The sequence below is a fragment of the Neolamprologus multifasciatus genome, chromosome 18 (genome assembly GCF_963576455.1).
Source record: "Neolamprologus multifasciatus chromosome 18, fNeoMul1.2, whole genome shotgun sequence".
Taxonomy (NCBI): Eukaryota; Metazoa; Chordata; class Actinopteri; order Cichliformes; family Cichlidae; genus Neolamprologus; species Neolamprologus multifasciatus.
This window is the reverse complement of record NC_140456.1, coordinates 1,655,104-1,679,335: the sequence shown is the minus strand read 5'-3', so window position 1 is coordinate 1,679,335 and position 24,232 is coordinate 1,655,104. Positions and strand designations below refer to the sequence as shown.

Here is a 24,232-nt window from a genome sequence, read left to right as displayed (position 1 = left end):
GGACTGTGGGAGGAAGCCGGAGAGAACCCACCCGAGATCAGGAAGAACCTCCACACAGGAAGTCTCACCAAGGAGCCTTCCTGCTGTGATCAATGCCACCCTGAAAAAATAATAATCAAGTATTTATTTTTAACTGCACAGCTATGTTTAATGTATCATCAATGACCACACACAGGCAACTAAATTATTATCTAAAATATCCATTTATGTTCGTTTGAGGCACAAACCAGAGAAGTTATGACTCACAGCAAAATCATCAGGACTAAAAACTATATTATAGGAAAATATATTTTAAAATATATACTTTAAACCATTTATTATAAAATAATCTTCACTTTACTAAAGTATAAAACACAAAAACACATTTTTGCTTAGTGCAAGGGCAGAAATAACAGAGCTCCTAAACACAAGCTAAACTGACTCATTGCATTAACTGTATATGGCTGAGCTGAGCCTGAAATAACAACACATTCATTATTTATAACCAATGTTTCAAGGTCAAATTAATCACAGCTGTTTACTTTGTTGAACAACACAACTCGTTTCATTGAAAACACCTTTTTCATTCACAATAAAATAATATCTTCATACCGTCATCCTGTGTCCAGCTCCTCTCCTGCTGCTACATCTGCTCGTTTCATTCATCCAAATAAAGTTGATCGATCACCAGCAGACTTGCAGCCTGACTGTGTGGCTCCCCCTGGTGGTTGTGTCCTCAAACAACCACAGAGAGTTTATACCTGCTGCTGACCCGTCCCCTTTCATTAAGGTCACAGTTTCATGTCACCTCGCAGGTTTTTTTGATGAGGGTGATACGATAGTGATTCATGGATCAATGAGGCAAAAATGTGAACGGACAGCGTTTGATTAATGTGGCAGAAAATCAGGTGAACGAGACGCTTTTGAGTAAATCGCTGCCAGCAGAGCTCGATGCTGCAGTACAGTTAATATTAATCATTTATCCTGCTGTCTGGAGACAGTTTGGAGGATTTGAAGAATCACAGTTGGAAGATATTTTTTAAACTGAAATTTTAAAGATATATTTAAATCGTTTGTTCCTGCAAACCTGTGAAAAATCAAAGGTTTTAAACGCTGAGCAGCTTTTTGTCCTTGAAGCCGTCACATTTAAAAACATCCAGGAACAGCTCGAGTTTGTGGAAGTTGACCTGATGACCTGCTGGTTGGTGCGAGCTGTGAGTCATGGTGCTGATCGGGGTCCTGTTCCTGGGGTTTCGTGGTTTTTGGTCCTGACCTTCTGTTTTAAATTCATATTTTTAACGTGCCTTCCACAGATGATCCGTTCGGTCTGTGACTCACCTGCAGGTCCATCAGATGGTTTCGTTCCTCGTGTCTGCAGTCTGTGTTCTTCTCTCTTCACAAACATCTTCTGAGCCGAGCGTCCTGAAACTGCCCGACGCTTCAGAGTAACAACATCGGTGCAGTCTGAGGATTAAGGCTGGTGACGTTACCATCGCTGGGACTGAAGTTTATTTTAAGCTGTTTGTTTTTTCTTCTCCTTCACATCTCTGAAGTCTGTTTGTGTTTGTCAGACTTCCTGAAGCAGCAGAGGGAGCTCTTGAATACAAATCCTCTGTTGGTCTGTGAGTTACCTGAACGCATCAATAAAACTGTAGCTGTAGAGTACAAGGATGAAGGATGCTACTACTCTCCAACCACAAAGACTCACCTGATGACATATCTGATAATATTATAGATCCCTGCAGGTGATGCACAGAAACCCTCCAAAGCCAGCAGCTCAAACAGAAAGAGCCCTGGAAAATCATCAGTCTGTGTTTGGCCTGTGTCTCTAAAGCCATATGGATGTTTTTCCCCATACAACAGAAATATAAGAATTAAGCATGAAACCAGGTAAAAAAATATGTTGTATGAGAAAAAGCAGTAAGTATCATAAAGGTTTTATAAAACCATAACAGTCGGTGGCTGTGTTTCCATCAGTCAGTGTAACGGGCACGTTGTACACGTCCTCGTATGAAGCGACAGGTCAGGATGTCTTCAGGCGTCCCAGATGCTGACTGAAGGTCTTTCTGCTTCTTTCAGGCTTTTTTCATGTTATTCTGAAACCAGAATTATAGCACAAGTGTCCATTAAAAGTTAGTAAAACTCTGGATCTTCAGATTGTGATGTTTCAGCTCAGTTTATAAAAAAACTGAACCTAGAAATTTAAAACTTACTTTAATTATGTGAATTAATTAAGACCTGTAGGAATCTAACCAACCTAGCTAATTACTTCCTGGTTATTATAATAACTTCCATCACTCTATACATTGTAATCAGAGAAAGTACATTATCTAATGGATTTAAGGTACAGAGAAAAGTAAATGTAAGACATCCAACCATCAAACAACACATGCTGCTCATGTCTGAACGAACAGGTAAAAACTTTGACCTCCATTCAGAGGTCAAAGTAGGTAAAAAGTCTGATTCGGATCACTCAGCTGCACAAAGGACGAGGTCAGAGGTCAAAATATTTCAATAATGACCCTGAAAGATGATCCATCCATTTGTTTTCAGATGTGCACGTCCAGTATAACAGGTTACATCCTGGGCAGGTCTCTGATCCCTCACAGGGAACAATCACGTGTTCCCACACCGTCACCAGTAAACCCAGCATGTGTTTGGACTGTGGGAGGAAGCCGGAGAGAACCCACCCAGGAAGAACCTCCACACAGGAAGTCTCACCAAGGAGCCTTCCTGCTGTGATCAATGCCACCCTGAAAAAATAATAATCAAGATATTTATTTTTAACTGCACAGCTATGTTTAATGTATCATCAATGACCACACACAGGCAACTAAATTATTATCTAAAATATCCATTTATGTTCGTTTTAGGCACAAACCAGAGAAGTTATGACTCACAGCAAAATCATCAGGACTAAAAACTATATTATAGGAAAATATATTTTAAAATATATACTTTAAACCATTTATCATAAAATAATCTTTACTTTACTAAAGTATAAACCACAAAAACACATTTTTGCTTAGTGCAAGGGCAGAAACAACAGAGCTCCTAAACACAAGCTAAACTGACTCATTGCATTAACTGTATATGGCTGAGCTGAGCCTGAAATAACAACACATTCATTATTTATAACCAATGTTTCAAGGTCAAATTAATCACAGCTGTTTACTTTGTTGAACAACACAACTCGTTTCATTGAAAACACCTTTTTCATTCACAATAAAATAATATCTTCATACCGTCATCCTGTGTCCAGCTCCTCTCCTGCTGCTACATCTGCTCGTTTCATTCATCCAAATAAAGTTGATCGATCACCAGCAGCTGTGCAGCCTGACTGTGTGGCTCCCCCTGGTGGTTGATTCCTCAAACAACCACAGGGAGTTTATACCTGCTGCTGACCCGTCCCCTTTCATTAAGGTCACAGTTTCGTGTCACCTCGCAGGTTTTTTTGATGAGGGTGATACGATAGTGATTCATGGATCAATGAGGCAAAAATGTGAACGGACAGCGTTTGATTAATGTGGCAGAAAATCAGGTGAACGAGACGCTTTTGAGTAAATCGCTGCCAGCAGAGCTCGATGCTGCAGTACAGTTAATATTAATCATTTATCCTGCAGTCTGGAGACAGTTTGGAGGATTTGAAGAATCACAGTTGGAAGATATTTTTTAAACTGAAATTTTAAAGATATATTTAAATCGTTTGTTCCTGCAAACCTGTGAAAAATCAAAGGTTTTAAACGCTGAGCAGCTTTTTGTCCTTGAAGCCGTCACATTTAAAAACATCCAGGAACAGCTCGAGTTTGTGGAAGTTGACCTGATGACCTGCTGGTTGGTGCGAGCTGTGGGTCATGGTGCTGATCCTGTTCCTGGGGTCTGGTGGTTTTTGGTCCTGACCTTCTGTTTTAAATTCATATTTTTAACGTGCCTTCCACAGATGATCCGTTCGGTCTGAGACTCACCTGCAGGTCCATCAGATGGTTTCGTTCCTCGTGTCTCTGCAGTCTGTGTTCTTCTCTCTTCACAAACATCTTCTGAGCCGAGCGTCCTGAAACTGCCCGACGCTTCAGCGTAACAACATCGGTGTAGTCTGAGGATTAAGGCTGGTGACGTTACCATCGCTGGGACTGAAGTTTATTTTAAGGTGTTTGTTTTTTCTTCTCCTTCACATCTCTGAAGTCTGTTTGTGTTTGTCAGACTTCCTGAAGCAGCAGAGAGAGCTCTTGAATACAAATCCTCTGTTGGTCTGTGAGTTACCTGAATGCATCAATAAAACTGTAGCTGTAGAGTACAAGGACGAAGGATGCTACTACTCTCCAACCACAAAGACTCACCTGATGACATATCTGATAATATTATAGATCCCTGCAGGTGATGCACAGAAACCCTCCAAAGCCAGCAGCTCAAACAGAAAGAGCCCTGGAAAATCATCAGTCTGTGTTTGGCCTGTGTCTCTAAAGCCATATGGATGTTTTTCCCCATACAACAGAAATATAAGAATTAAGCATGAAACCAGGTAAAAAAAAAAATGTTGTATGAGAAAAAGCAGTAAGTATCATGAAGGTTTTATAAAACCATAACAGTCGGTGGCTGTGTTTCCATCAGTCAGTGTAACGGGCACGTTGTACACGTCCTCGTATGAAGCGACAGGTCAGGACGTCTTCAGGCGTCCCAGACGCTGACTGAAGGTCTTTCTGCCTCTTTCAGGCTTTTTTCATGTTATTCTGAAACCAGAATTATAGCACAAGTGTCCATTAAAAGTTAGTAAAACTCTGGATCTTCAGATTGTGATGTTTCAGCTCAGTTTATAAAAAAAACTGAACCTAGAAATGTAAAACTTACTTTAATTATGTGAATTACTCAAGACCTGTAGGAATCTAACCAACCTAGCTAATTACTTCTTGGTTATTATAATAACTTCCATCACTCGATACATTGTAATCAGAGAAAGTACATTATCTAATGGATTTAAGGTACAGAGAAATGTAAATGTAAGACATCCAACCATCAAACAACACATGCTGCTCATGTCTGAACGAACAGGTAAAAAGGCTGTGGTACCTGTGCAGCTCCTTTCAGAGGTCAAAGTAGGTAAAAAGTCTGATTCGGATCACTCAGCTGCACAAAGGACGAGGTCAGAGGTCAAAATGTTTCAATAATGACCCTGACAGTTGATCCATCCATTTGGTTCAGATGTGCACGTCCAGTATAACAGGTTACATCCTGGGCAGGTCTCTGATCCCTCACAGGGAACAATCACGTTTTCTCACACCGTCACCAGTAAACCCAGCATGTGTTTGGACTGTGGGAGGAAGCCGGAGAGAACCCACCCGGGAAGAACCTCCACACAGGAAGTCTCACCAAGGAGCCTTCCTGCTGTGATCAATGCCACCCTGAAAAAATAATAATCAAGTATTTATTTTTAACTGCACAGCTATGTTTAATGTATCATCAATGACCACACACAGGCAACTAAATTATTATCTAAAATATCCATTTATGTTCGTTTGAGGCACAAACCAGAGAAGTTATGACTCACAGCAAAATCATCAGGACTAAAAACTATATTATAGGAAAATATATTTTAAAATATATACTTTAAACCACTTATTATAAAATAATCTTTACTTTACTTAAGTATAAAACACAAAAATACATTTTTGCTTAGTGCAAGGGCAGAAATAACAGAGCTCCTAAACACAAGCTAAACTGACTCATTGCATTAACTGTATATGGCTGAGCCTGAAATAACAACACATTCATTATTTATAACCAATGTTTCAAGGTCAAATTAATCACAGCTGTTTACTTTGTTGAACAACACAACTCGTTTCATTGAAAACACCTTTTTCATTCACAATAAAATAATATCTTCATACCGTCATCCTGTGTCCAGCTCCTCTCCTGCTGCTACATCTGCTCGTTTCATTCATCCAAATAAAGTTGATCGATCACCAGCAGACTTGCAGCCTGACTGTGTGGCTCCCCCTGGTGGTTGTGTCCTCAAACAACCTCAGAGAGTTTATACCTGCTGCTGACCCGTCCCCTTTCATTAAGGTCACAGTTTCGTGTCACCTCGCAGGTTTTTTTGATGAGGGTGATACGATAGTGATTCATGGATCAATGAGGCAAAAATGTGAACGGACAGCGTTTGATTAATGTGGCAGAAAATCAGGTGAACGAGACGCTTTTTAGTAAATCGCTGCCAGCAGAGCTCGATGCTGCAGTACAGTTAATATTAATCATTTATCCTGCTGTCTGGAGACAGTTTGGAGGATTTGAAGAATCACAGTTGGAAGATATTTTTTAAACTGAAATTTTAAAGATATATTTAAATCGTTTGTTCCTGCAAACCTGTGAAAAATCAAAGGTTTTAAACGCTGAGCAGCTTTTTGTCCTTGAAGCCGTCACATTTAAAAACATCCAGGAACAGCTCGAGTTTGTGGAAGTTGACCTGATGACCTGCTGGTTGGTGTGAGCTGTGGGTCATGGTGCTGATCGGGGTCCTGTTCCTGGGGTTTCATGGTTTTTGGTCCTGACCTTCTGTTTTAAATTCATATTTTTAACGTGCCTTCCACAGATGATCCGTTCGGTCTGTGACTCACCTGCAGGTCCATCAGATGGTTTCGTTCCTCGTGTCTCTGCAGTCTGTGTTCTTCTCTCTTCACAAACATCTTCTGAGCCGAGCGTCCTGAAACTGCCCGACGCTTCAGCGTAACAACATCGGTGTAGTCTGAGGATTAAGGCTGGTGACGTTACCATCGCTGGGACTGAAGTTTATTTTAAGGTGTTTGTTTTTTCTTCTCCTTCACATCTCTGAAGTCTGTTTGTGTTTGTGAAACTTCCTGAAGCAGCAGAGGGAGCTCTTGAATACAAATCCTCTGTTGGTCTGTGAGTTACCTGAACGCATCAATAAAACTGTAGCTGTAGAGTACAAGGACGAAGGATGCTACTACTCTCCAACCACAGAGACTCACCTGATGACATATCTGATAATATTATAGATCCCTGCAGGTGATGCATAGAAACACTCCAAAGCCAGCAGCTCAAACAGAAAGAGCCCTGGAAAATCATCAGTCTGTGTTTGGCCTGTGTCTCTAAAGCCATATGGATGTTTTTCCCCATACAACAGAAATATAAGAATTAAGCATGAAACCAGGTAAAAAAATATGTTGTATGAGAAAAAGCAGTAAGTATCATAAAGGTTTTATAAAACCATAACAGTCGGTGGCTGTGTTTCCATCAGTCAGCGTAACGGGCACGTTGTACACGTCCTCGTATGAAGCGACAGGTCAGGATGTCTTCAGGCGTCCCAGATGCTGACTGAAGGTCTTTCTGCTTCTTTCAGGCTTTTTTCATGTTATTCTGAAACCAGAATTATAGCACAAGTGTCCATTAAAAGTTAGTAAAACTCTGGATCTTCAGATTGTGATGTTTCAGCTCAGTTTATAAAAAAACTGAACCTAGAAATGTAAAACTTACTTTAATTATGTGAATTAATCAAGACCTGTAGGAATCTAACCAACCTAGCTAATTACTTCCTGGTTATTATAATAACTTCCATCACTCTATACATTGTAATCAGAGAAAGTACATTATCTAATGGATTTAAGGTACAGAGAAAAGTAAATGTAAGACATCCAACCATCAAACAACACATGCTGCTCATGTCTGAACGAACAGGTAAAAACTTTGACATCCATTCAGAGGTCAAAGTAGGACGAGGTCAGAGGTCAAAATATTTCAATAATGACCCTGAAGGTTGATCCATCCATTTGTTTTCAGATGTGCACGTCCAGTATAACAGGTTACATCCTGGGCAAGTCTCTGATCCCTCACAGGGAACAATCACGTGTTCTCACACCGTCACCAGTAAACCCAGCATGTGTTTGGACTGTGGGAGGAAGCCGGAGAGAACCCACCCAGGAAGAACCTCCACACAGGAAGTCTCACCAAGGAGCCTTCCTGCTGTGATCAATGCCACCCTGAAAAAATAATAATCAAGTATTTATTTTTAACTGCACAGCTATGTTTAATGTATCATCAATGACCACACACAGGCAACTAAATTATTATCTAAAATATCCATTTATGTTCGTTTTAGGCACAAACCAGAGAAGTTATGACTCACAGCAAAATCATCAGGACTAAAAAGTAAATTATAGGAAAACATATATTTTAAAATATATACTTTAAACCATTTATCATAAAATAATCTTTACTTTACTAAAGTATAAACCACAAAAACACATTTTTGCTTAGTGCAAGGGCAGAAATAACAGAGCTCCTAAACACAAGCTAAACTGACTCATTGCATTAACTGTATATGGCTGAGCCTGAAATAACAACACATTCATTATTTATAACCAATGTTTCAAGGTCAAATTAATCACAGCTGTTTACTTTGTTGAACAACACAACTCGTTTCATTGAAAACACCTTTTTCATTCACAATAAAATAATATCTTCATACCGTCATCCTGTGTCCAGCTCCTCTCCTGCTGCTACATCTGCTCGTTTCATTCATCCAAATAAAGTTGATCGATCACCAGCAGACTTGCAGCCTGACTGTGTGGCTCCCCCTGGTGGTTGTGTCCTCAAACAACCACAGAGCGTTTATACCTGCTGCTGACCCGTCCCCTTTCATTAAGGTCACAGTTTCGTGTCACCTTGCAGGTTTTTTTGATGAGGGTGATACGATAGTGATTCATGGATCAATGAGGCAAAAATGTGAACGGACAGCGTTTGATTAATGTGGCAGAAAATCAGGTGAACGAGACGCTTTTGAGTAAATCGCTGCCAGCAGAGCTCGATGCTGCAGTACAGTTAATATTAATCATTTATCCTGCTGTCTGGAGACAGTTTGGAGGATTTGAAGAATCACAGTTGGAAGATATTTTTTAAACTGAAATTTTAAAGATATATTTAAATCGTTTGTTCCTGCAAACCTGTGAAAAATCAAAGGTTTTAAACGCTGAGCAGCTTTTTGTCCTTGAAGCCGTCACATTTAAAAACATCCAGGAACAGCTCGAGTTTGTGGAAGTTGACCTGATGACCTGCTGGTTGGTGTGAGCTGTGAGTCATGGTACTGATCTGGGTCCTGTTCCTGGGGTTTCATGGTTTTTGGTCCTGACCTTCTGTTTTAAATTCATATTTTTAACGTGCCTTCCACAGATGATCCGTTCGGTCTGTGACTCACCTGCAGGTCCATCAGATGGTTTCGTTCCTCGTGTCTGCAGTCTGTGTTCTTCTCTCTTCTCAAACATCTTCTGAGCCGAGCGTCCTGAAACTGCCCGACGCTTCAGCGTAACAACATCGGTGTAGTCTGAGGATTAAGGCTGGTGACGTTACCATCGCTGGGACTGAAGTTCATTTTAAGCTGTTTGTTTTTTCTTCTCCTTCACATCTCTGAAGTCTGTTTGTGTTTGTCAGACTTCCTGAAGCAGCAGAGGGAGCTCTTGAATACAAATCCTCTGTTGGTCTGTGAGTTACCTGAACGCATCAATAAAACTATAGCTGTAGAGTACAAGGACGAAGGATGCTACTACTCTCCGACCACAAAGACTCACCTGATGACATATCTGATAATATTATAGATCCCTGCAGGTGATGCACAGAAACACTCCAAAGCCAGCAGCTCAAACAGAAAGAGCCCTGGAAAATCATCAGTCTGTGTTTGGCCTGTGTCTCTAAAGCCATATGGATGTTTTTCCCCATACAACAGAAATATAAGAATTAAGCATGAAACCAGGTAAAAAAAATATGCTGTATGAGAAAAAGCAGTAAGTATCATAAAGGTTTTATAAAACCATAACAGTCGGTGGCTGTGTTTCCATCAGTCAGCGTAACGGGCACGTTGTACACGTCCTCGTATGAAGCGACAGGTCAGGACGTCTTCAGGCGTCCCAGATGCTGACTGAAGGTCTTTCTGCCTCTTTCAGGCTTTTTTCATGTTATTCTGAAACCAGAATTATAGCACAAGTGTCCATTAAAAGTTAGTAAAACTCTGGGTCTTCAGATTGTGATGTTTCAGCTCAGTTTATAAAAAAAACTGAACCTAGAAATGTAAAACTTACTTTAATTATGTGAATTACTCAAGACCTGTAGGAATCTAACCAACCTAGCTAATTACTTCTTGGTTATTATAATAACTTCCATCACTCGATACATTGTAATCAGAGAAAGTACATTATCTAATGGATTTAAGGTAAAAAGAAAAGTAAATGTAAGACATCCAACCATCAAACAACACATGCTGCTCATGTCTGAACGAACAGGTAAAAAGGCTGTGGTACCTGTGCAGCTCCTTTCAGAGGTCAAAGTAGGTAAAAAGTCTGATTCGGATCACTCAGCTGCACAAAGGACGAGGTCAGAGGTCAAAATATTTCAATAATGACCCTGAAAGTTGATCCATCCATTTGTTTTCAGATGTGCACGTCCAGTATAACAGGTTACATCCTGGGCAGGTCTCTGATCCCTCACAGGGAACAATCACGTGTTCTCACACCGTCACCAGTAAACCCAGCATGTGTTTGAACTGTGGGAGGAAGCCGGAGAGAACCCACCCAGGAAGAACCTCCACACAGGAAGTCTCACCAAGGAGCCTTCCTGCTGTGATCAATGCCACCCTGAAAAAATAATAATCAAGTATTTATTTTTAACTGCACAGCTATGTTTAATGTATCATCAATGACCACACACAGGCAACTAAATTATTATCTAAAATATCCATTTATGTTCGTTTAAGGCACAAACCAGAGAAGTTATGACTCACAGCAAAATCATCAGGACTAAAAACTATATTATAGGAAAAGATATTTTAAAATATATACTTTAAACCATTTATCATAAAATAATCTTTACTTTACTAAAGTATAAAACACAAAAACACATTTTTGCTTAGTGCAAGGGCAGAAATAACAGAGCTCCTAAACACAAGCTAAACTGACTCATTGCATTAACTGTATATGGCTGAGCTGAGCCTGAAATAACAACACATTCATTATTTATAACCAATGTTTCAAGGTCAAATTAATCACAGCTGTTTACTTTGTTGAACAACACAACTCGTTTCATTGAAAACACCTTTTTCATTTACAATAAAATAATATCTTCATACCGTCATCCTGTGTCCAGCTCCTCTCCTGCTGCTACATCTGCTCGTTTCATTCATCCAAATAAAGTTGATCGATCACCAGCAGACTTGTGTCATAAAGGTGCAGCTGTGCAGCCTGACTGTGTGGCTCCCCCTGGTGGTTGTGTCCTCAAACAACCACAGGGAGTTTATACCTGCTGCTGACCCGTCTCCTTTCATTAAGGTCACAGTTTCGTGTCACCTCGCAGGTTTTTTTGATGAGGGTGATACGATAGTGATTCATGGATCAATGAGGCAAAAATGTGAACGGACAGCGTTTGATTAATGTGGCAGAAAATCAGGTGAACGAGACACTTTTGAGTAAATCGCTGCCAGCAGAGCTCGATGCTGCAGTACAGTTAATATTAATCATTTATCCTGCTGTCTGGAGACAGTTTGGAGGATTTGAAGAATCACAGTTGGAAGATATTTTTTAAACTGAAATTTTAAAGCTATATTTAAATCGTTTGTTCCTGCAAACCTGTGAAAAATCAAAGGTTTTAAACACTGAGCAGCTTTTTGTCCTTGAAGCCGTCACATTTAAAAACATCCAGGAACAGCTCGAGTTTGTGGAAGTTGACCTGATGACCTGCTGGTTGGTGCGAGCTGTGAGTCATGGTGCTGATCCTGTTCCTGGGGTTTCGTGGTTGTTGGTCCTGACCTTCTGTTTTAAATTCATATTTTTAACGTGCCTTCCACAGATGATCCGTTCGGTCTGTGACTCACCTGCAGGTCCATCAGATGGTTTCATTCCTCGCAGTCTGTGTTCTTCTCTCTTCACAAACATCTTCTGAGCCGAGCGTCCTGAAACTGCCTGACGCTTCAGCGTAACAACATCGGTGCAGTCTGAGGATTAAGGCTGGTGACGTTACCATCGCTGGGACTGAAGTTCATTTTAAGCTGTTTGTTTTTTCTTCTCCTTCACATCTCTGAAGTCTGTTTGTGTTTGTCAGACTTCCTGAAGCAGCAGAGGGAGCTCTTGAATACAAATCCTCTGTTGGTCTGTGAGTTACCTGAACGCATCAATAAAACTGTAGCTGTAGAGTACAAGGACGAAGGATGCTACTACTCTCCGACCACAAAGACTCACCTGATGACATATCTGATAATATTATAGATCCCTGCAGGTGATGCACAGAAACACTCCAAAGCCAGCAGCTCAAACAGAAAGAGCCCTGGAAAATCATCAGTCTGTGTTTGGCCTGTGTCTCTAAAGCCATATGGATGTTTTTCCCCATACAACAGAAATATAAGAATTAAGCATGAAACCAGGTAAAAAAAATATGTTGTATGAGAAAAAGCAGTAAGTATCATAAATGTTTTATAAAACCATAACAGTCGGTGGCTGTGTTTCCATCAGTCAGCGTAACGGGCACGTTGTACACGTCCTCGTATGAAGCGACAGGTCAGGACGTCTTCAGGCGTCCCAGACGCTGACTGAAGGTCTTTCTGCTTCTTTCAGGCTTTTTTCATGTTATTCTGAAACCAGAATTATAGCACAAGTGTCCATTAAAAGTTAGTAAAACTCTGGATCTTCAGATTGTGATGTTTCAGCTCAGTTTATAAAAAAATGAAAACCTAAAAATGTAAAACTTAATTATTTTACATAATTAAAGTAAGACCTGTAGGAATCTAACCAACCTAGCTAATTACTTCCTGGTTATTATAATAACTTCCATCACTCGATACATTGTAATCAGAGAAAGTACATTATCTAATGGATTTAAGGTAAAAAGAAAAGTAAATGTAAGACATCCAACCATCAAACAACACATGCTGCTCATGTCTGAACGAACAGGTAAAAACTTTGACCTCCATTCAGAGGTCAAAGTAGGTAAAAAGTCTGATTCGGATCACTCAGCTACACAAAGGACGAGGTCAGAGGTCAAAATATTTCAATAATGACCCTGAAAGTTGATCCATCCATTTGTTTTCAGATGTGCACGTCCAGTATAACAGGTTACATCCTGGGCAGGTCTCTGATCCCTCACAGGGAACAATCACGTGTTCTCACACCGTCACCAGTAAACCCAGCATGTGTTTGGACTGTGGGAGGAAGCCGGAGAGAACCCACCCAGGAAGAACCTCCACACAGGAAGTCTCACCAAGGAGCCTTCCTGCTGTGATCAATGCCACCCTGAAAAAATAATAATCAAGATATTTATTTTTAACTGCACAGCTATGTTTAATGTATCATCAATGACCACACACAGGCAACTAAATTATTATCTAAAATATCCATTTATGTTCGTTTGAGGCACAAACCAGAGAAGTTATGACTCACAGCAAAATCATCAGGACTAAAAACTATATTATAGGAAAATATATTTTTAAATATATACTTTAAACCATTTATCATAAAATAATCTTTACTTTACTAAAGTATAAACCACAAAAACACATTTTTGCTTAGTGCAAGGGCAGAAATAACAGAGCTCCTAAACACAAGCTAAACTGACTCATTGCATTAACTGTATATGGCTGAGCCTGAAATAACAACACATTCATTATTTATAACCAATGTTTCAAGGTCAAATTAATCACAGCTGTTTACTTTGTTGAACAACACAACTCGTTTCATTCACAATAAAATAATATCTTCATACCGTCATCCTGTGTCCAGCTCCTCTCCTGCTGCTACATCTGCTCGTTTCATTCATCCAAATAAAGTTGATCGATCACCAGCAGACTTGCAGCCTGACTGTGTGGCTCCCCCTGGTGGTTGATTCCTCAAACAACCACAGAGAGTTTATACCTGCTGCTGACCCGTCCCCTTTCATTAAGGTCACAGTTTCGTGTCACCTCGCAGTTTTTTTGATGAGGGTGATACGATAGTGATTCATGGATCAATGAGTCAAAAATGTGAACGGACAGCGTTTGATTAATGTGGCAGAAAATCAGGTGAACGAGACGCTTTTGAGTAAATCGCTGCCAGCAGAGCTCGATGCTGCAGTACAGTTAATATTAATCATTTATCCTGCTGTCTGGAGACAGTTTGGAGGATTTGAAGAATCACAGTTGGAAGATATTTTTTAAACTGAAATTTTAAAGCTATATTTAAATCGTTTGTTCCTGCAAACCTGTGAAAAATCAAAGGTTTTAAACGCTGAGCAGCTTTTTGTCCTTGAAGCCGTCACATTTAAAAACATCCAGGAACAGCTCGAGTTTGTGGAAGTTGACCTGATGACCTGCTGGTTGGTGTGAGCTGTGAGTCATGGTGCTGATCTGGGTCCTGTTCCTGGGGTTTCGTGGTTGTTGGTCCTGACCTTCTGTTTTAAATTCATATTTTTAACGTGCCTTCCACAGATGATCCGTTCGGTCTGTGACTCACCTGCAGGTCCATCAGATGGTTTCGTTCCTCGTGTCTGCAGTCTGTGTTCTTCTCTCTTCACAAACATCTTCTGAGCCGAGCGTCCTGAAACTGCCCGACGCTTCAGCGTAACAACATCGGTGTAGTCTGAGGATTAAGGCTGGTGACGTTACCATCGCTGGGACTGAAGTTTATTTTAAGCTGTTTGTTTTTTCTTCTCCTTCCTGGAGCAGCAGAGGGAGCTCGGAGCCTCCACGTCTCCTCCGGCCTTCAGGCCTGAACTTTATTAAATTGCTGTTATTTGGTGCAGGAATTTCCTGCGATATCACCCAGTTTCCCAGACCTGGATTCAGACTGGTCCCAGACCAAAGGAAGTTCACTGAGGATGTCCGAGGTAAAAAGACTTCTGCCTCTGAAACAGGTTTAAATGTTTACGTGCTGCATGGCACAGGAATAAAATCTAATGAATCAGGTTTAATCATGGAAACAAACTAAACTCATGAAAGATGGAAACGAGGATTCAAGTTTGTAAAATTAGACTCAAGTTCAGATCTTTAGAATCAAATCTGGTTTCTTTTAAAAGTGAAATCAAACATGTTTATACTTCTGTCTCCAAACAGTTTGTAAAGTTGTGAACGTGTTATTTTTTCAAAAACTCAAAGCAGAAACTGATCTTCTTCTTCCTGCACGAGCAGATAATGATCGACAAACAAAACGCCGCCATCGCCACACAGCTGCCCGACCCCCGCGCCCCGCGGTGTGACAAAGGTTTGCGGCGTTCAGGTGACAGTGGGATTAACGAACGATGCTCTCCGCGAATCTGCAGCGCCGGCGAGAGAGACACAGAGAGCGAGCGAGCATGGTGAGTCTAGGCGGCTGTTCGTGTCGTCAGCGGTGACAAAAGCGTCGTTGTTGATGCTCCAACACGCTGACAGAGCGATCAGCTGACACAGGCAGGGCTTGTTTAACAACACACACTCCATACCCACGACACACACACACACACAGGCCATGGACCCCAGGAGGATAGAAAAACACACGCACACAAAATCAAATCATTCGTATAACGGGCCAGTGTTGGTTTAGAATGTGTTGATTCATCTGAACCACAATGGTACCACAGTGTGTGTGTGTGTGTGTGTGTGTGTGTGTGTGTGTGTGTGTGTGTGTGTGTTCACACTGACCTGGTGCTCTGCTCGACATCCAGCCAACGTGAGACTTTCCTCGACAAAAATCCTCCACAGCTCCTCACAGGTGAGCTGAATGTCCGACGTTCCCACGGTGAGAACGTCTAATGTCAAAATACACACAGCGAGCTTTAAGCAAAAATACTTTGATTACTGCGACTTTTACTGCAAACTATTCCACTGTTCTCCAGTCACACTGAACCAAACGCACAGACATGTGACTCCATCAGTTTTTGGACTGTGACACGTTTTGTTTCGCTTCTGTTCACCAAACAATCAACATGAGAGTTAAAGATCAAATATGCTGTTCAGGAATTTACTTTCGAAACAAATAACTTAATAATAAAAATGAATAATGACAATGAACAGCAGAGGAGGAGACATTCATAGAAAATACTCCAGTACAGATAAAAGTCCTGCATTAATATGACTTCTTGTATGTTGCTGCTGAACATGTTGCAGGTCGCTCTCCTTGTAAACGCACTGTTGTGTACTCTGATTTACAGCCTCAGATTCAATATTTACACATTCTCATGTAACTAAAGTAAATGTAGTGCAGCACAAACTCAATTTATTCCTCAGGCCGAGTCAATAAAAGTTACTTTCTCTCTGCAGTACTTGAGTAAATGTACGTGTAGTGTTATTACAGTGAGCTAAACCCTGAGGTCACAGCGAGGGGTGCGTTTGTTTCCTGACACTGGGATGTCTGTCTGACACGTCCAGCTGGCTGCTCATGCTAAAGTGATGAAGAGACTCAAACTAGCAAAGCTGAACTGAAAACTGCAACTAAACCTGCTGAAAAGCCCGCGACCCGCTGCACCCGCTACACACCAGAACAACAAACTATGATAATTACAATGCTCATTACCTCCAGCGATGACGTGATGAAGCCGTTTCCCGCGGACTCCTCTGTATCGTAATTCATAAAATGATATAATCAGCCCAGCCCGCCCAAACTTAGCAGCTGCGTCGTGTTTCTTCGCGTGCGTGTAAGAATTATAACCGATCTCATTAAGTGGAAGCGCGTTTGTTTTGCCACTAGCACCCGGCATGCAATTCGCGAAAGTCACAGCTACCGTTCAAACGTCAGAGAATTATCCACAGTGCGCATGTGTAGAAAATTCAAAAACTGCTCCCCCGCGCTTTTTGACACGCTCCAGCCTTTGCTAACGGGACAGTGGCCACGCCCACAAATTAAACGTAGTGCAGAGCGGTTATATGGGATCAGAATGATGCCGCCTTGAAATGAAACTGAAAAAAATATTGAAGCTGAAAAAAAAAAGAAACTGAAATAAATGTACTGAAAAATCTTGTATTGAAAGTGAAAAAAATTGATAGTGAAAAACGATTAATTGAAACTGTAATTTTTTTGTTTTCGCTTACAATTTTTTTTTTCAATTTCAATATTTTTTTCAGTTTCAATCCGTTTTTTTCAGTTTGATTTTAAGGTGGCATCGTTCTGATCTCATATAACCGCTAGTAGGCTAGTTTTCAGAGACCGCTAACATACTGCCACAAGAGGGCAGCACGCTCCAACATGGAGATAACCAGAAACACTTACGGGAGAATCATGTGACAGGGAAGCACGTGATATAAATACACCATGACATCATTGTACACACCTGTGCTGCACAGCCAGTTGAATCCAATAAAAACTGTTTCAGAGGTTTGGCAGCTTTGTCCCAAAATAAAGTTTAAACATTAGAAAAGAAGCTGATAATAAACCAGTGATCTGAGAAGTAATGAAGACTTTAAGTGTTTAAAATTTCAGCTCAGCTAACAAGAACTGGCACTAGATGGCGCTGCACATGTTCTCACAACTGATTTTAAAGACTTTTTGAAATCCAGCTTCACAAACAGCTCAATCTGTTTTTAGAGCAGGCTGGTAAAAGTTTACCCTTATATGCGTTTCATGCCCACTTTAAAATATTTCAATGATAAGAAGCAAAGCATGGTCCCGGGCATTTCTTCTCTCCAGTCTTTGAATATTTAAAGACATTAGCACAGCAGCAGTGAAACAGGCGCTCCTCACTAACCACATCATCTCTGAAGCATCCAGCTCGATGTCGAGGAGCCAACACTGTCCTGCTGCTCGTTTGTTTATGTTTTTACCGACGGTTATTTGTTGATTTAACCATTAAACTCAAACAAATCTTCACAGCATTTCCTCATCATCAAAGTTCATCTGCTGTCATATATCAGACGGGCTGTGTTTGACTCATTCTGTAGCCCTGAGTCACTGATGGGGTTCTTCTTCATTCTAATTCAGGCTTTTTATTGATTCATTACCTCATGCAAAGTTTCTTCTATTAGGATTATTTGTTGTGAAAATATAAGTGAAAATATGTAACCATGTCATGTAACAACATGTTTTTATGTTATGAGTAAAGGCGATGGCGTGATGATGTAAGTGGGAGCCAGACTGGCGGCATCAGTGATTATCAGGAGTGTCTGAGCTGCATGCTGTGTGCGTATGTGTATTACTCACGGTGTTAGCGCTTCACTTTCATTTGAGAACAAAATGTATCCATGATGTAAAAATATCAGATAAAATATTTCAGTTTAAACTTTGGTGTTAAAATCTCCAGATGAATGTAAGTCAACGTGACGTCCTCAAAAGTGCTGAAAACGTGTGTGTGTGTGTGTGTGTGTGTGTGTGTGTGTGTGTGTGTGTGTGTGTGTGTGCCAGGCTCAGGCTGCCAAAGTCCCGATTTATGCCAAGATTAATTATGAGCATGTTGTCCAGATCAGGATGAAAACTGACATGACATGTGCAGTAATCACATTACAGTTCACACACGGCTGTGTGTGCAGATGGGAGGATAAATCCTGCTCGCCACATGTTTTACACGAAGCATCTGAGCCGCCGCCGCCGCTGAAGGTCTGAAGGCTCATGCGTGTTTCAGTCGTGGTGTCGAACTGAGAACATTCCTGCAAACATGCAGGAGGAATTCTGGAAAACTGCTTCATGTCCTTCACAGAGGAGATGAGGATATTATCCCCTCTACATCCATCCTAAACATTCACACAGCGTTCAGAGAGATTTGTAATTGCTGGAGGGAGCATTTTATTAAGTGTGCAGCTGCTCATTTCCATACAAAGTCAGTCCAAAACCAGTTTGAAGTGGAACATGAACTACAGCTCCCGATTTACCCATGTTGGTCCTGTCGTAAGTCAAAATCAGTATTTTTGTACATTTCTCTGAGTTATTTACAACATTTATTTACTTTCATTTGTTGTCATTTGTGTTTGATAAAAATGCTTTTGTTTCTCTGTGTTTGAAGTCATCAGGAACTCATCCTAATAACCTGTCACATGATTGCTGTAAGGCTACAGTGGAACATTTCTGAATTATGGGAGTTTCACAAGATTATTTATCATCTTCCCAGAGTGGAAAATATTCCATTGATTACTAGAGGTGGGAATCACCATACATCCCACGATACGATATTATCACAATACTTAACGCACGATACGATATTATTGCAATTTTTTAAAAATATTTTGCGATATTCAGATTCTGTACATAAAGGTAAACTTTATCAATATTCATTTTCTCTAATATCAAAGTCTCACACTCAGTCTTTCTCTCATTTCAGTTTGATTGTTGACAAACTGAACGGTTTGTATTACAGTCTAGTCCAACTTAACTGAATCAACCATCTGGTACAATTATAGCTATTCTGAACTATGCAGTTTATGAAAACTATGCAGCCCCTTCAGCAACTGAAGAATTTGAAAGTAAATTAAAACAAAATATAATTTTACATTAAATAAAAAAGTTTTAAACTTAATTAAAATAAAACATGTCTTAAATTAAAATAAGTAAACTGTCATGTTTATTGCTGCCATAAAAAGTGAAACACATTTGGACAGTGAAGGAATGTCAGGATTCTTGCTCAGAAAAAGGATCAACATGCTCTGAAGTCAGAGCACAAAAACCTTTTTGTAACAAAATATCGATTTCTGCTGTCCCTGTATCGATACATTATTAGCAAACAAAATATCACAATACTACACAGTATCGATTTTTCCCCCACCCCTATTGATTACTCTACACTGATGATGCTGTACTGTTTCTTTCTAATCCACTTCACACCTCTCTTTGATCCCTCATGTTTACATTTCCTGACACTAAATGATTTGCAAATCAAAACATCACAGACATCTTGATTCTATCTCATCTACACATATTCATAATATATCAAGGAAACTCGACCAGAAACGGTTTAAATCAAGTTCATACATGAATGACAAACATATTTTTAAGCAAAGATTCTTTAAAAATGTCTCATTATCTGCCGTCGTGCTTCCTCACCATTACATCGTTTAACTTAAAACAAGATTAAAGCTTCACATCACAGTGCTGCACCTCCACGTTCTGACTTTTCCTGTAATTTTTCTAAATCTGAAAGAAACATTAAAATCAACAAGCTTTGCACTATAAAAAATGACATCTACTTAATCATCAGACTGGCTGGCGGTTGATTTTTCATCAGTTGATGAATCAGATAAGAGTTTGTTTTCATGTCTTGGCTGGCCGTGACTTTCACTCATGTGGTTTCCTCTCAGAAGATTTGCTTGACATGGACTTTAATCACTGAAAAATGATTATGGAAGCAAACAGAGACGTGACTGAGTGTGTTTTATACACATCAGTAATGTTATGGTCGTATTTGTGGAGGATCCTGAAACAAACTGTGCAGAAGTGATGCTCTGATCACAGGTGATTCATCAGCTTCTGCTGCTGCTTGAAAGAAAAATGTGATGATGATGAAGAAGAGTGTACAGTAACAGTCCAGAGGATATGATTCATGGTTGTTCTCTAACGTCATTTACAATAAGCTCACCCAAAGTCATGGGCGCTGAGGATAAGTCATATTATAGAAATCAAAGAGAAACCTGATTTGAGTGGAGGCAGACGGGAAACAGATCTTCAAAAAAAAAGTGAAAATTTATGGAAATGAAATGAAGTCCTGCAGATCGTATCATCGCCTCGCTGACAGGAACATCTGCTGTGTAAAAATCAACACAAACAACGTTAAGTCAGTTTAACATGGAGCCGCTCAGAAATGATGGACAGGCACAAATCAGCATGAACAAAGGAGGAAAACACACCTGCAGCCTGTTTCCTCCACTGTCTGCAGTTTCATTTTCTCTGACCTTCTCCACCCTGTTTCTCCATCACTGTTTCAGCTTCTTTATTCTTTAAACTGAACTTTAATCTCAGCGAGTCAGAACAAAAGTGCAACCAGAGCGGAAATCCTTTCTACTGACTACAGAGCAACATTTGTAATAGTGGTGCAGCGGATCACGGTTGATCCGTAACCCGAACCGATCCAACTCCATGGTTCGTCACGCACGTGATCCGAAGAGTCGAAAAAGAAGGAAAAAAAGTGTATGGTGCACGTGGTCAGTCTGTCAAGCGATAGCTATGGTCAGCGGTAGCGCTCCAAGTGCAGGAGCAGAGGAGTTTGCGGTATTTAAGCAGCCCTTTGCTGCCCAGTCCAACCGGGCTAAAGCTGTTGGGGTGTTTAGCTGCAGACGGGAGGCCGTATTCTGTTGTGCAAAACAAGGGGTTTAAACTATGAACGTGCTTGAGCCACGCTATGATTTGCGCGTCCACTTCAGTGGGAGATCGTACCCAGGCATGTATGAGCAGGAGAAGTTTAAAGTTATGGCTGAACTGTCCCACGCATCTTCTGTTGCCCAACTACAAACGGGTGGAGCTCCAGGTCAACGGAAAGCTACGTGACCGTGACCGCTCATTATATCACAGTGGAGTGGTAGATAGAAAGCCCTGTACTGCACCTTTTTGTTTTTATATAATTGCGTGGATTGAGTCTTGAGTTGGATGTTTTTAACAGGCAAAAAATACTTAAAAAGTTAATAAGTAAATGTTACAATTTTTTTTTTTTTTCTTTTTTGCTGAGCCGATCCGTGACTTAAAACCGTGATCTGTTGCACCACTAATTTATAAACTTCTCATTTCTAGTGTTTTCATATCAGACTTTAATTTGGTTAATGATCAGCCAGCAAACTGAAGTATCCACACCAGGGGGCGCTGCAGAGAGAGAAGGTTAACCTGGTGCAGGTGCTAACTTTCACTGCTACAAGGACACTGATCCATAAGAAGCACAACTTTTTATCTTCAGTACATGTTATAAGCTTTTTATTATTATTTGCAGGATCAATACAAGAAATAAAAGTGATGCAGTCAAAATGAAATGATCGTGGAGTTTGATATCCAAGCTTTAATCTGCTGTTAAATTCAGCTCCACAGTTCTGCTGGAGATTATTTCTAACTGATAAGAACGTCTAACAGTCGCATTAAATAAGGTTCCAAAGAAATGAATATTTATTTATTTTAAATGTTTTTAAAATATTTAGTTTGATTTAGAAACACGAACTAACAGCTGCTGGTTTTACTGAGTCAAAGACTTTTCTTTGTTTAAAGAAAGAAATCTTTGTGTGGATCTTTCGCTCTGCTGCAATAAAGAAACCTTACACTGTGTTTTAAACTAACATATTAAATATAATATAAAGTTATAAACATATCTTGCTTTAGCTCAATTTAAACGGTTATATGGCAGCAAACAAGCCTGCTGGGCCACAGTCCTGGATCACAAACACAAAACAATCGCAGCCGTTTGTCCCCCAGCGCATCATTTTTCAGCGTCAGTGTTAGTTAATGTAAGAGAGACTAAACTTTTTATTATCCCGAACCAAAAACCTCTAAGAAAACTAAGTAAAATGTGGAAGTGACGACCCAGTGAGATCAAAACAGTCATTTTAGTTTAAACTAAACAGTTAAAAAGTGAAATCAAACAATGATCCAAAAGATGCTGGATGATAATCCTCCATGTCCAGTGTTGTTATGTGACCTCTGACCTCATCGTTGCTGCTCCTGTGAACTCTGAACATAATTTCTGACCAAGCTGGAAACACGAGTGTTCAGACAGGCTGGTATCCAATCAGCATCTCCAGAGACAGATACAAACAGAGACTTTCAGGTGCTGGAGACGAGCTGATGAGATGTTCTGCAGAAAACTCAGCGACTGCTTTGTTTCTGTTTGGACGTCCTTTGTTCCCTCATCAGTGCTGATGCAGCGTTTGGTCCAATTTTATCATCGTCACTGTTTATAGCTCAGAAGACGACTGTGCTAGAGGGCCGTGAAGATGTGCACAACAACCAATAACTGGATGGACAGATGCACAAAACGAGCACACAGACACTGAAATCAATCACAAAATGATCGTAAATTTCAGGTCTTATTAACAAACGAGCAGACATAAATACTGAGCTGCTCTCAGGATGCCAAATAGTCATTTTGGAAGTTTCTCAGATATGTCAGGGCGTTGTTTGAAGGTTACAACATGATTTAACCCAAAAACATCTGTTTTAATCCTGATTGGGTGAAAGTGGAAGTAAAAAAGGAAAAATGAACCACAGGCTCATTGTGTCTCGCTCTGATATGTGCAGTTATTGTATTGGTGGTCAGTAATGTCGTGGCTGTGGGTCAGAGCGCACAATGAGACACAAAAAACATCTAAAGGATGTAAAAATAAAATGACCAGAAGAGGCTCAGGAACCCTGCAGCTCATTCATAATGAAGGACGCTGTTAGAATAACGTGACTCCCACATCAGAATCACGTGATCTGCTCCTCGCACTTCATCACAACAGTCTGAAGGTATCAGACCACGAGTCTCTCTGATTGGCTGGAGATCAGCAGCTTCTCTGGCTCGGGTCATCGCTCCGTCTTGTCGTGTTTGAGGCGTGTGGATTGGCGGTGAGAGCACAGCGGGCTCTCCTTCTGTACTTTCAGACGGCGAGCCTGGGACTCGCAGCGAGGTCATTCATTAAACATGACCGTCTAAAAATAAAGGCCTCCTCCTTTCACCAGAACGGCGCTCTTTAATCTGGGCCAGAGCTTCGAGTGGTTTGCATCAGCACACGAGAGGCGACACAAGAGACAAAGAGAGACAAAGAGAGACAAAGAGGGATGTTTCACAGCGGGAGGCGGAGGAGGAGGAGGGTGCTTCATCTTCACAGTGACCAGCCGCTGGATTTGTACTTCAATGGGGACGCAGCGTGACCTCTGACCTTACTGTGTGGAAATCAAAGGCTTAAATTCATTACAGCACGTTTATGTTGGCACATGAAAGAAAACCTGGATTTACAGCAGACGTGTTCATTTTTCAGCTGTCAGCTCTGTTTTCAGTCTTTATGCTGAAACATCTTAAATACCTGCTGATGACCAAATCAGACCAAATCAGACCAAATCAGACTAAATCAGACCAAATCAGACCAAATCAGACTAAATCAGACCAAATCAAAATCAGACCAAATCAGACTAAATCAAAATCAGACCAAATCAGACCAAATCAAAATCAGACCAAATCAGACTAAATCAAAATCAGACCAAATCAGACCAAATCAGACTAAATCAGACCAAATCAGACCAAATCAGACTAAATCAGACTAAATCAGACAAAATCAGACTAAATCAGACCAAATCAGACCAAATCAGACTAAATCAGACCAAATCAGACTAAATCAGACTAAATCAGACCAAATCAGACCAAATTAGACTAAATCAGACTAAATCAGACCAAA

General features: G+C 40.5%; 1 protein-coding gene across 9 annotated transcripts in view; it reads right to left on the bottom strand.

Moving 5' to 3' along the window:
- Window positions 1-17,089, bottom strand: part of LOC146496935 (uncharacterized) — a 66,814-nt gene extending 49,725 nt beyond the window's left edge. The window contains exons 1-4 of one of the 9 annotated variants that reach the window (XR_014870652.1): window positions 16,482-17,079; window positions 13,023-15,717; window positions 10,278-12,595; window positions 4-9,940 (exon numbers count right to left, since the gene is read on the bottom strand). Coding sequence is in view for 1 of the 9 variants with exons in the window: in XM_085141037.1 (XP_084997163.1) it covers window positions 15,611-15,717; window positions 16,482-16,665 (291 nt within the window). In the remaining 8 variants the exon portion in view is untranslated. Of the gene's footprint in view, window positions 1-3; window positions 9,941-10,277; window positions 15,718-16,481 lie in introns of those variants that run through there. The other 8 variants (XR_014870654.1, XR_014870651.1, XR_014870656.1 and 5 more) reach the window with 8 other exon arrangements.
- Between the last annotated feature and the right edge of the window lie 7,143 nt (window positions 17,090-24,232).